The 13,095-nt window shown below is 40.3% G+C and overlaps 1 protein-coding gene across 2 annotated transcripts in view; it reads left to right on the forward strand.

Annotated features, from left to right (window-relative positions):
- The window catches only part of si:dkeyp-23e4.3 (rho GTPase-activating protein 7), a 70,832-nt gene that overhangs the window by 22,074 nt on the left and 35,663 nt on the right, over nt 1–13,095 (forward strand). For both annotated transcript variants that reach the window (XM_061740593.1, XM_061740594.1), the window contains exons 2-7: nt 1,544–1,615; nt 1,761–1,842; nt 4,212–4,275; nt 6,640–7,262; nt 9,640–9,853; nt 12,299–12,691. In XM_061740593.1, coding sequence (XP_061596577.1) covers nt 1,544–1,615; nt 1,761–1,842; nt 4,212–4,275; nt 6,640–7,262; nt 9,640–9,853; nt 12,299–12,691 — 1,448 coding nt within the window. The remainder of the gene's footprint in view (nt 1–1,543; nt 1,616–1,760; nt 1,843–4,211; nt 4,276–6,639; nt 7,263–9,639; nt 9,854–12,298; nt 12,692–13,095) is intronic.

Genomic DNA, 13,095 nt, shown 5'->3' on the forward strand with positions numbered 1-13,095 from the left:
GAAGAAGGAAGGAAGGAAGGAAGGAAGGAAGGAAGGAAGGAAGGAAGGAAGGAAGGAAGGAAGGAAGGAAGGAAGGAAGGAAGGAAGGAAGGAAGGAAGGAAGGAAGGAAGGAAGGAAGGAAGGAAGGAAAGAAATGAGCCAGAAATGAGAAAGAAGGAAGGAAGGAAATGAGCCAGAAAGAAATGAGAAAGAAGGAAGGAAGGAAATGAGCCAGAAAGAAATGAGAAAGAAGGAAGGAAGGAAATGAGCCAGAAAGAAATGAGAAAGAAGGAAGGAAGGAAATGAGCCAGAAAGAAATGAGAAAGAAGGAAGGAAGGAAATGAGCCAGAAAGAAATGAGAAAGAAGGAAGGAAGGAAATGAGCCAGAAAGAAATGAGAAAGAAGGAAGGAAGGAAATGAGCCAGAAAGAAATGAGAAAGAAGGAAGGAAGGAAATGAGAAAGAAAGAAATGAGAAAGAAGGAAGGAAGGAAATGAGAAAGAAGGAAGGAAGGAAATGAGAAGGAAAGAAAGAAGGAAATGAGAAGGAAAGAAAGAAGGAAATGAGAAGGAAAGAAAGAAGGAAATGAGCAAGAAAGAAAGAAGGAAATGAGCAAGAAAGAAAGAAGGAAATGAGCAAGAAAGAAAGAAGGAAATGAGCAAGAAAGAAAGAAGGAAATGAGCAAGAAAGAAAGAAGGAAATGAGCAAGAAAGAAAGAAGGAAATGAGCAAGAAAGAAAGAAGGAAATGAGCAAGAAAGAAAGAAGGAAATGAGCAAGAAAGAAAAAAGAAAGAAAGAAAGAAAGAATTGGTGTAGTTTAGTATTCAGTATCTTTTAGAGCAGTGTTTTGGCTCCAAAGACTGAATGATGATAGATTTATAGTTAAAAAGATGGAGTTGAATTGGTATTTTTTTTATCGTCATTTTTATCGTTATCGGGATAAATGCCAGAAATTATTGTGATACATTTTTTAGTCCATACCGCCCATCCCTCGTCTGCATCAGATTTCAGCCAGATACAGATCCAGATACTGGATTGCACTTGATTGAAAATCAGAGTTTTTAAACGTGTGGTTTTGTGGGGGGATCTATAGTCTTGTTTTTGAGTTACGGTGAACTGTTTCACTTCTGTTTTCATTTCACACTTTGACATATTTCATACGCTTTTAACATAAGAGTATTACTTTATCAATCACAATTACATGTACAAACTAAAACAACAATAAAAAAAACCTCAGAAAGTAGAGGAAGACAGACACTTTGAAGGTGAAAAGGAGGGGAACATGAATAACCTCCTTTTCCCTCTTCTCAAACGCTTCACTACCCACTTTCTGGCAATTAGCAGTAATTAAAATGTCCTCTTCCAGGAGTCACAGAAAATTAATAGCTTTTATGTGCTTCCAGTTTTTCTCCCTCAATATGCAGATGTAATTAAACTTCATAAACAGATGACTGATTAAGTGCAAATATTTGACCTCTTTAAACGCGTGAAGCATGAAATGATTATTCAATCAGTTGCTGTTTTTCTGATTTTCTTTTTTCCCTTCTCTTCTCTCTGTTTGCAGAGATTGAAGCCAAGGAGGCCCGTGATTGGCTGCGAGCGGCCGGCTTCCCACAATATGTGCAATTATTCAAAGGTAAACACGGGAATGTGTTTAAGTAATCCCACGCCGGGCGGCCCTCGGAGCCAGCTCCAAGATCACACGGAGTAAAAGCAAATGACGCCTCAGAGAAGTTCTCGCTGTGTCTTTGATCCTGTTGTGTTTTTGTTTGTTTTGTCAGACTGCAGGTTCCCCGTCGACATCGAGTCGGCGAAGCGTGATCACCACTTTCTGGATAAGGATGCTCTCGAGTCGCTCTGCAGGTAGAGACTGCTTCCTTTCCCAAATGATGTTTGGTCAGTGCTGGAGTTGAGGGGGGATGAGGGGGATGGCATCCCCTCCTGAAATAAAAATGGTCCAAATCATCCCCCCTTTCCATCCCTTATGTCATTTCATCAATGAATGTGGTTTTACTGCTATTTCAACATTTAGAGTCATCACCAGAAAAATAACTTATTTGACAATTTTCACCTCTTTCAAGTAAAATTTCACTTGAAATAAGTAGAAAAATCTGCCAGTGGAACAAGATTTATCTTCTTATTATAAGCAAAAAAAAATCTTGTTCCACTGGCAGATTTGTCTGCTAATTTTAAGTGAAAATCTACTTGAAACAGGTGAAAATTGTTGTTTTTTCCAATGATGAGTCTTGTTTTAAGTGTAAGGAGATTTTTTTACTAAAATGAGACATTTTAAATAGAAATAAGACAAATATTTTAGATTTTAAGTTTTTGCAGTGATCCATGTTACTTATCCTGTGAAGGACAGAGTCATATTGATAAGTTCAGAAAACTGTTTTTTATTGTTGTGTTTTGATGTATTTGATGTAAGCCCAGTGGATATTTAAAGCGGTAACCCTTTCTTTTAGAGTACAGTAATAACCAGGTAATACCATGGTAATTACACTGTAATTACCTAGTAGTACCTTGTATTTACAAGCTAATTACATGCTAACTACCGGGTAATTTACCCAGTAAGTACTAGGTAATTATTACGTATTTGCTTATACCATGTAATTATGTGTATTTACCATGTAATTATATGGTAAATACCTGGTTGTTTAAACTAAACATTACTTGGTAATTACAAAGACATTAGATGGGAACTATGAGGGAAATTACATGAATTATTTCTAAGTACGTACAAGGTCATTTCTAAGTATTTTTCTGCAAACTACCAGGAAATTATAACCTATATTTGAGGTAGTTACCAGCTAATTACACTTCAATGACCATGTAGTTACCTTGTATTTACTATACATTTCATGGTTAACTACCGGGTATTTACCCATTCATTATTGATTTATGTATTATCAATGGATTGGTGCAGGTACCCCCGAGGGTGTAAATGACTCTATTGACCTTGTAATTAACCTGATAGTTACCATGTTTTACCTGCAATTGGCAGGTACTTACCTTGTAGTTACTTGCCCAGTAATTCTATTTCCTAAGTATTTACCCAATAAGTACAGACATTTTTACCTGGCTTTTACTCAGTAATTAAAGTGAAACTGGACTGTAAAAGAAAGCGTGTGTTGTTTCCGTAATATTACCTGGTAATTGTAGAATATAATTATAAAGATTGAAGGTCAGAACAATTGGCAAAACGTCTGATAATTACCTCCCCTTTACCCCGCAATTAGAAAAAACACACACTTTATTTTAATAATTACCTAGTACTTACTGGGTAAATAACCCGGTAGTTACCATGTAATTACCTTGTAAATACAAGGTACTACTAGGTAATTACAGTGTAATTACCATGGTATTACCTGGTTATTACTGTACAGTAAAAGAAAGGGTTACCTTTAAAGCTTACAGAAGGCTGCATTTAACTGCTGCTATGTCATTCCTGCAGTATTTCTGCAGGTGTTTTGGTCAGTGTTATTATTTGTAATATACTATATTATTTGTAATCAGCACAAATTATCTGTCCCCATATGATCAAATCCACCATCCCCCCTGATTTTTTTTATTTTTACAACTCGAGTACTGTGTATGGCCATTAGAGAATGCATTGTTTTTGGGGAAGTCACATGATTGTCACAAAATGTAATCATTATTTACACCTTTTAGAAAAAAAAAAAGCTAATTTGCTACCAGGGTTCTGATTCATTCAGCTTAAAATAATGATACTGGGTTTATAAGTCAGGATGTTTTGACTCCAAAGCACCTGTGCCAGCCCTTTCAGGCACTTCCTCCTTGGCTCGGCCCCTCAGGACCAGCAGCCGGTGTTTCTTTGGCCTCACAGTTGCAGGACTGTTGCTGACTGCCATTTGTAAAAGGTGCTGGTAGCTCCGTGATCTTCTGCTGCAACTGCAGCCTGATCCGTGGCTGATTTGTTGCCTTGTCAGTGGAGTTGGATGTTTAGCGCCTTGCTCAAGGCCGCTGCGGTGCCGGGGAGGAGAAAGGGCTCTTTCTTCATCCTGCTGGTTTAAGCCACAGACTTGGCTGCCTTGTGATCACAAGGCTGTTTTTCTCAGGAAATCATTCAGACAACAAAATGGGCTTTTCTTTCTCCTCGCTCACCTTTTAAAGACATCCTGATGGGAAATGACGAGCATGGGAGACGCTATAAAAGCAAATAATTAGCATATCGTAACCGCTGATGTCTTCTCTCCCATCCCTGCTTTCAGGAGGTTAATCACGTTAAACAAATGCACAGAAATGAGGCTGGAGCTGCGCAGAGCAAAACGCAGGGTGAGTGTTGAGAGTGAACGGCAAGAAATAAACAAATATTGTGGACCAGTATTAGTAAAGCTTGACTTTTTCATCTCTTTGACTTTTTGGCCCAATCCCAATACACCCCCTACTTTCTTTCACTCGCCCTTCTTTTCTTCACTACCCCTAAAAAAGAAGGGACAGATTTTAGGGCACTTGAAATCTTCCCAGGTCTGTCCCAATACTCCCGCTACCCCTCGTTTTCATCCCTACTCCTAATCAGGAAGCTGAGAGCCAAAAGCTGTTTTAATTTCAGCTGTAGCGCTGTTAATATGCCACTTTATTAAGTTTTAATATTTTTTCAGGCGTAAAAGTAACCGTTAAGATCCCTAACCTGGGCTCAGTTTATCCAAATAACGCCTGTTAAGAAATTTGATCTGATGTTTTCACGTACAGACGTGATCACCAGGTCAACCTGCGCCGTCGTCCCGGGGAGAAACCTGCAGCTCTGTGGAGAATTACCTCTGGCTGAAATAAATCCTTTAGAAAGATAAATGTTGGTTTAATAGATGAAATCTAACAGTTGTAGCTACGCCTGTTAAGAAATTAGCTTTCTTTCTGCCCGCCGGCTTCGGGGGCTGATTTATGGTTCCGCGTTAAATCGACGCAGAGCCTACGGCGTAGGGTACAGCGCGCGTCGCCGCATAACCTACGCCGTAGGCTTTGCGTTGGTGTAACACGGAACCATAAATCAGCCTTTATTCTGGCGAGGTTGCAAAAAACGGGCAAAAAAGTGATTATGTTCATTCACTGAGTGAATATTATGAAAGTAAAATATATATTTCTCGCTACAAATGTAATCAAAACTAATTTTTATGCAGAAACTAACTCAAAATATTGATTTTATTCACAAAAAAATAAGAAATGTCCGCCATGTTTTTTTTTTTTTGGATTCGCAAATGACGACGAAAAGCATTCTGGGAAATGTTTTGGTCCCTAGGTCAGCTAGTGTGAGGATCGCAAAACCCTCGATCCGTAGGGACAGATTCATAATCACTACCCCTCGTTTTCTCCACTCCCCCTAGGTGAAAAGAGGAATTGGGACACCACTACCCTCACGGGAATGCGCAAAATTTAGGGGTAGTGATGAAAACAAGGGGTAGGGGGGGGATTGGGACAGGGCCTTTATTTCTGTTGGGGAAAGAAAAGTAAAGAGGGGAAGGAAGGAAGGAAGGAAGGAAGGAAGGAAGGAAGGAAGGAAGGAAGGAAGGAAGGAAGGAAATGAGCCTGAAAGAAAGAAAGAAAGAAAGAAAGAAAGAAAGAAAGAAAGAAAGAAAGAAAGAAAGAAAGAAAGAAAGAAAGAAAGAAAGAAAGAAAGAAAGAAAGAAAGAAAGAAAGAAAGAAAGAAAGAAAGAAATGAGCCTGAAAGAAAGAAAGAAAGAAATGAGCCTGAAAGAAAGAAAGAAAGAAATGAACCTGAAAGAAAGAAAGAAAGAAAGAAAGAAAGAAAGAAATGAGCCAGAAAGAAAGAAAGAAAGAAAGAAAGAAATGAGCCAGAAAGAAAGAAAGAAAGAAAGAAATGAGCCTGAAAGAAAGAAAGAAAGAAAGAGAAAGAAAGAAAGAAAGAAAGAGAGAAAGAAAGAAAGAGAAAGAAAGAGAGAAAGAAAGAAAGAAAGAAAGAAATGAGCCAGAAAGAAAGAAAGAAAGAAAGAAATGAGCCTGAAAGAAAGAAAGAAAGAAAGAGAAAGAAAGAAAGAAAGAAAGAGAGAAAGAAAGAAAGAGAAAGAAAGAGAGAAAGAAAGAAAGAAAGAAAGAAAGAAAGAAAGAAAGAAAGAAAGAAAGAAAGAAAGAAAGAAAGAAAGAAAGAAAGAAATGAGCCTGAAAGAAAGAAAGAAATGAGCCTGAAAGAAAGAAAGAAAGAAAGAAAGAAAGAAAGAAAGAAAGAAAGAAAGAAAGAAAGAAAGAAAGAAAGAAAGAAAGAAAGAAAGAAAGAAAGAAAGAAAGAAAGAAATGAGCCTGAAAGAAAGAAAGAAAGAAAGAAAGAAAGAAAGAAAGAAAGAAAGAAAGAAAGAAATGAGCCTGAAAGAAAGAAAGAAAGAAAGAAAGAAAGAAAGAAAGAAAGAAAGAAAGAAAGAAAGAAAGAAAGAAAGAAAGAAAGAAAGAAAGAAAGAAAGAAAGAAAGAAAGAAAGAAAGAAAGAAAGAAATGAGCCTGAAAGAAAGAAAGAAAGAAAGAAAGAAATGAGCCTGAAAGAAAGAAAGAAAGAAAGAAAGAAAGAAAGAAAGAAAGAAAGAAAGAAAGAAAGAAAGAAAGAAAGAAAGAAAGAAAGAAAGAAAGAAAGAAAGAAAGAAAGAAAGAAAGATACAATACCTGTTAGTATTTAAGACATTGCGTCTTCCTCCAGGGGGACGATGGCGATGAGGAGGATTTTTGTGCCATCAGCCCCAACTGGACCTACGACAGGCCGACGCGGCAGTGGAGACGCCTCAGCTCCGTGGCCCCCCACGCGTCTGAGAGTCCAGCCGGGTCTCAGGACGAGTCGTCGTGCGACCACAGCGACCGCCACGACATCTGCTCCATCCACAGCTCCTGCAGCACGGAGAGCGAAGGCCACGACGGCCCCCGCAGGAGCCGCAGGAGCCGCAGGGAACCCGGTTCCACCTCCGCCGCCGCTCCCAGCACCGCCACAGACGACCAGGAGACCAGCCGGAGCTCCTCCCGCTGCTCCTCCTCAAACAAGACCCCGTCCCTGGACACCTCCTTCAGCGGACCCCCGTCCCCCACCGAAGGCTCGTCCCGGGCCAGTTTGGAAACCGAGGCCGGCTTCGCCGATAAGCCCCCCAGGAAGAAGTGCAGCACCCTGCTGAGGAAGATGGAGAAGCTGAGGCTGAGGGGGGCGGCCGGCCTCTTCTCCACGGAGCACAGCGGTGGAAGCAGCGGCGGCGGGGATCACGCCAGGCCCGTTATCAGCGGGCCAGTTCTGATCCCAGACGGAGAGAAGATGGAGAGGCTGCACTGCCCATCCAGGTAAGAATCACCGTCTCTTTCCAGGTCATCTGGATCTGGGGCCGGATTCACAAAACATTCTTTTTTTTGTATAGATATGTTTATTGAGGGCATAGCAAAAAAAAAAGAAATAATATTTACAATAACAATATAATTATCAATATCTCTCCCCCTTTTTTTTTTTTTTACTTTTCATAACATTAATTAAACCAAAATAAATAAATAATAATAATAATAATAATAATAATAATAATAATAATAATAATAATAATAAAAAAATATATATATATAATAAAAAAAAAATTAAAAAAATAAAATAAAAATAAAAAATAAAAAATGTAAGTAAAACTAAAAAACAACAACACACCCCTCTCCCCTTCCCTCCCTCATATGGTCAATAGATTACATCATTCAAAACATTCTTAAGTGTTATTTTTTTCTTCTTAAGAAGAAAAAAGAGAAGAAGTCATATTCTCCAAAAAAGTTCTAAGTATTTTGTCAACTTTCTTCTTAAGTTTCTTCTTAAGAAAAAACTTAAGAATAAATGGTATTCTTGAAATAAAAGTTCTCAAATTTGTTCTTGACTTTTTTCTTAACTTTAAGACAACCTTGACCTCTAGGTAAGCCTCTAATATCACTTTTTTCAACACATTTTAGACAAGTTTAGACTAGTAGGTCATAGTTTGAGGATATACTTTGTAATTAATTACACAAAGAGCCTGTTAACTGTTAGTTAGCATGTTAGTTAGCGTGGTAGTTCATTATTATTCATTTTCCCCAATAGTATTTTTTTTCGCACATTGATCTCATCCACCATAACCTTGAAAAGTTCCTGCATCTCTTTTTCTCCTTCTCCATGTTTAGTGAGTGACTGATGGTTAAGACACAAACTACCTGTATAGATGTTGTTTGTTGGCGCATGCAATGCAATTACATATTTTAAGAAATTTGTAAGAATGACAGTTCTTAAGACGGTTCTTAAGAAAATATTGAGGAATTGCACTTAAAAACTTTCTTATGAACTTCTTAATTTTAGATCTTAAGACATTTCTTAAGATCGTTCTTAAGAACATATTGGTGAATCCGGCCCCTGGTTTGTTGTGGTTCCCAAGAACCAGAACCAAGCAAGGTGAGGCAGCGTTCAGTTATCCTGCTCCTCACCGGTGGAACAAACTGAGGTCTGCTCCAACTGTCAGCTCCTTTAAATCAGGCCTAAAAACATTACTGTTTACTGAAGCGTACTCTTAAATTAAATACTTACCTGCTGTACTCTGGGGGGTGGTATTCTAGTGGCTACAGTGGGCTTGGTTCAAGTCCCGGAATGGCAACCAAGATGAACCACTTTGGGCCCCTGAGCAAGGCATTAACCCTAATTGCTCCATGGTGTGTGTGTGTGTGTGTGTGTGTCTCAGATGTAAGTCGCTTTGGATAAAAGCGTCTGCTAAATGACAGTAGTAGTACTGTACTTACTTTTTACTCAACATCGCCCCCTAGAAAACTTTGTGCCTCAAGCCCCACAATACGGTTTGACGTACATGCACGACATCGGTACACACCTGTATCATGTCGCAACTTAAAGAAAAGTCACTTGGCGCCATGGCCGAAACCGAACAGGAAGTCGGCCATTTTGAACATTTTGAATTAATCGTCGTCATTTTGGCGAAATTTATGCCATTCCTTCGGCCGCTTCAGAGCCCGAACCGTAACGTTCACCCAGGTGTGTTATACATCAAAATGTGCGTCTCCATCCTGCGACGACGCGCATTACTTTTCTCTTTCAAAAGTGTTACCGTGGCAACGCTAGACGCCAAAAAGCGCGCCCACCCTTCATCTGATTGGTCCATATTTGATAGTTTCCCAAAAATCACCAAATTTTGCATGCAAGGCAGGTCTGGTGATAAATGTGATATTTAATGGTTTGCATTAATGGGCGTGGCAAAATGGCTCAACAGCGCCCCCTAGAAAACTTTTCTCTGCCATAACTTTTGAATGGTTTGACATAAAGACTCGTGGGTGGTGTCAACTGACTCGGTTTTGAATACTTGACCATAATTGGTGCCAAATTAGCCCTGCCCCTTTTTCTGATTGGTCGATATTTCATAGTTCCTATTTTCTGCCATAACTTTTGAATGGTTTGACATAGGAAGTCGTGGGTGGTGTCATGTCTGATATGCTTATGGGGGGCGGTGGCCGTGAGTGCGAGGGCCCGTTCATCGCTGCTTGCAGCTTTAATTTTATTTGTTATTTACTGTTTAATTGTGTCCTGCTGCTTTGAATGTTGATGTAAAGCACTTTGAATTACCTTGTGTTGAATTGTGCTATACAAATAAACCTGCCTTGCCTTTAATCTTAATATTTAGCAAAGTGAAACTAAAGTTGCCTCCTTCAATGTCCCCAGTCCCCAGACCCGGCCCGGCAGCCACTCGTCTTCCTTTCCCTCGTCCCCTCGCGCCGCCAGCAGCGGCAGCAGCAGCACCAGCCCGTCGGAGAACAGCAGCACCGTCAGCACGCCCAGCCCCGTCACCCGGGTCAGGAGCAACTGCAAACGCTCCAACAGCACCGCCGGGACGGGGAGCGGGACCACACAGAGCCAGCAGAACCAGGAGACGGAGGTCGGTCCCTCAAGAACCCGAGCTTAGATGAAGTTTATGTTCAGGGATGGCTTTATTATGCCCTTTCCTTTTTCTTGGTGTACAGTAGGGCTGGGCGATATGGACCAAAAGTCATATCGCGATATTTTCTAGCTGAATGGCGATACTCGATATATATCGATATTTTTTCTGTGCCATAATTGGGGTTTCCCCCAAAGCATTATAGCATAGCATCTCTGTTAGCTTCATTTTTTTCTGAGGCAAACCCTTAAAAAAACAGTCAGTTTTAATACAAAGCCTCGTGCCAAATGTCACACAGGTTCCTTTGTTAACAGAGGTCTGCACAATATCAAAATGTATAAAACAAATGAAATAAAAATAAACTGACTGCATATATAGAATAAAAATGCTTCTTGAATAAAATAAAACAAATATCCCTTTCCTGCATAACAATTAAATTCAAATACACTGTGCAATTAATACAATGTAGACAGTAACAGGCAGACTTTTCCACTGAGGTTGACAGTTGTGCAAATAACAAAACATTTGTGCAAATCTCAAATAAAACATTCAAGTCAATTTGTCACAAAATAAGCTATATCAAAATCATAAAAAAAAAATGTAAAAAAAAAAAAAAAATTTAAATCGATATAAACGATACTGTCTCATACCATATCGTGTTTGAAAATATATCGATATATATTAAAATCTCGATATATCGCCCAGCCCTAGTGTACAGTAATCCGTCGCTATAACACGGTTCACCTTTCACGGTCTCGCTGCTTCGTGGATTTGCATTGTGCATCGTGTTCTGCATTCTGATTGGCTGAACAGTCTCCCCTCTTCTTCACTTCCTGTATCAATAACGTTGGTCGCTTAGCAACAGTGCTGAGAACGGCCAATGAGCTTCAGCAGCAGCTCAAGAACGTGACCCTTTGATGAAACGTTCATTACGGTCTCAAATATAATCGACGGTGGCATGTCGGTTTATAAGAATCTTTTTGCCCAGAAGAAAAAAGAGTGACTAAAACTACCCATAACTATGTTCTTCTCTCGAAAAAACCCACCTGCCCCTTTAGAAGGGGGGCTTTAGAAGAAAAAGACGCTACAGAGCGGAGTAAAGTCAGGATGCAGCGGCAGTCACAATTTGTCCTACTGTACTTATTGTATTTCTTTTTCATAATCTTCATTTTGGGTCACAGTGGGGCGGGGCTCATCTCCGCAATTTGAAGCCTTGTATGATAATTGTAAAAAAGACAAAAGTTGCTACTTCAGTGACTACGTTTACATGCAGTCAAAATTTGGGTTATTGCTAATATTCCGGTTATTGAAACATTCGGAATATTCCGTTTCCATGCGTGAGCAAACAGGGTTATCCCTGTTTACATGGTAATTAATCATTCAGGATATCTGGATCAAACCAGCGACGCGCGGAGAACGTGATGACGCAATTAGCGTCATCTCCGCTTCTTCTTCCTGTATCCAAATTCAAAACAAATGCTGCTTCGCGCAACTTTTCGCTCACCCTCTTTTAAATCTCACTATCCCGGTACTTTCTACCGTCTACAAATGCCAAAATGTTCATATCCTTCATTACATTTATGAATTTATTTTATTTTATTTAACCTTTATTTAACCAGGCAAGCAATTTAAGAACAAATTTCTTATTTACAAGTGCGGTCTAGGGGGGTAAGGGGAGGGAGCTAAGATGGAAAAAAAAACAAAGTTATATAAATACACAAAAATACATTAAAACACAATACAAAAGATAAAACAATTAACCAAGTAAAACAGTCAGTATGCATGAAGGAGGACTAAAGGCAAGTGCAGGAGTCGGTTGTACTTAATAAAAGATGAAGTTTGAAGGTGGAGATGGAAGTGAGAACAGAAAGTTTAAGGGTTTTTTGTAAGGTGTTCCAGTCAGAGGCTGCAGCGAACCGGAAGGCATTGCGCCCAAAGGTGGTGCGGACTTTGGGGATGGAGAGATTGATGAAGGCACTGGACCTTAGATTGAAGTGATTAGTCTCCTCCTCACTCCAAAAGTGTGGCCTGGTCTTGTGTTTCTCCGTGTTTATATGAACATCCTGGACTCAAAAGACCAGGATTCCTTGTGAACAGAGCATGCACAGAAAACAAATTCCTGTTCCGTTTGATGGGGATATTCCGTTTGGTGTTTACATGACCCAATATTCGGGTTTTAAAAGTAGTAGCCCAGGGGTCATATTCAGGTTTTTAAAAACCCAAATATAAGCAAATTCGGGTTATTCAAAGGGGTTATTGGTGTTTACATGGCCGTGCAAATTCGTGTTATTGCCAATATTCGGGTTTTAAAAGGGTTATTGATGCATGGAAACACAGTCACAGATTTCACCTATCACGGGTTCTTTTTGGAACGTAAACCCCTGAAAAACGAGGGATTCCTGTACTGATGTGAGTCCTGACTGATCCGTGTATTCGCCCTCTCAGGACTACAGGAACCAGGTCAACAACAACAACAACAACAGCCGCCGCGAGAGCCTGGTCTTCCAGATCCCCCAGGGGCACAAGCCGGGGACCTTCCCCACGTCCCTGGCACACAAACAGGCCGTCCTGTCCCCCATCATGGACAGCAGCTCCGTCAACTGGAGGACCGGGAGTTTCCACGGCTGCCGCGGCCGCCAGAGCCGCCAGCAGGCCACGTCGTCCCTGGCGTCGGCGGCGTCTCCCTCCAGCGGCGTGGGCGTCTCCAGGCGGCTCCCCGGCCTGGATCAGCGGCTCAGCATCTACGACAACGTGCCCGATGACGCGCAGCTGTCCGGGAGCGAGGGAGGAAGTGGCGGGAGCGGCAGCGACGCGGAGCGGCTGGGGGAAGAGTCGGAGGTGAGTCCACCTGATGGGTTAATTATGCAAGACTTCTATTATCATCATTTAAAGGAGAGCTATTATGGCATTTAATGTATATTTTAAACAGGCATTAAATGTCTTAAAAACAATCAAAAGCTTGTTTTTTCTACAAAAATGAGGAATTCAGCCTCTGGGCCATGTCTCTAGTTTTACCGCTTCTAACCTCCTTCTCTATGAGGGATTCCATAGTATTCTGCAAATTATGTTTAAAGCTCATAAAAAAACTTTACCAATCAACATTCAGAAAAGATTTGAAAAAAGAAAAAGCAAGTATAACTTAAAAGGAACAGAGATTTTTATAAAACCAAGATGCAGGACAAAATTGATGGAACGTTGTGTTTCTGTGAAAGGAATCAGTTTATGGAACAATCTGAACAAAG

The sequence above is a fragment of the Cololabis saira genome, chromosome 14 (assembly GCF_033807715.1).
Source record: "Cololabis saira isolate AMF1-May2022 chromosome 14, fColSai1.1, whole genome shotgun sequence".
NCBI lineage: Eukaryota > Metazoa > Chordata > Actinopteri > Beloniformes > Belonidae > Cololabis > Cololabis saira.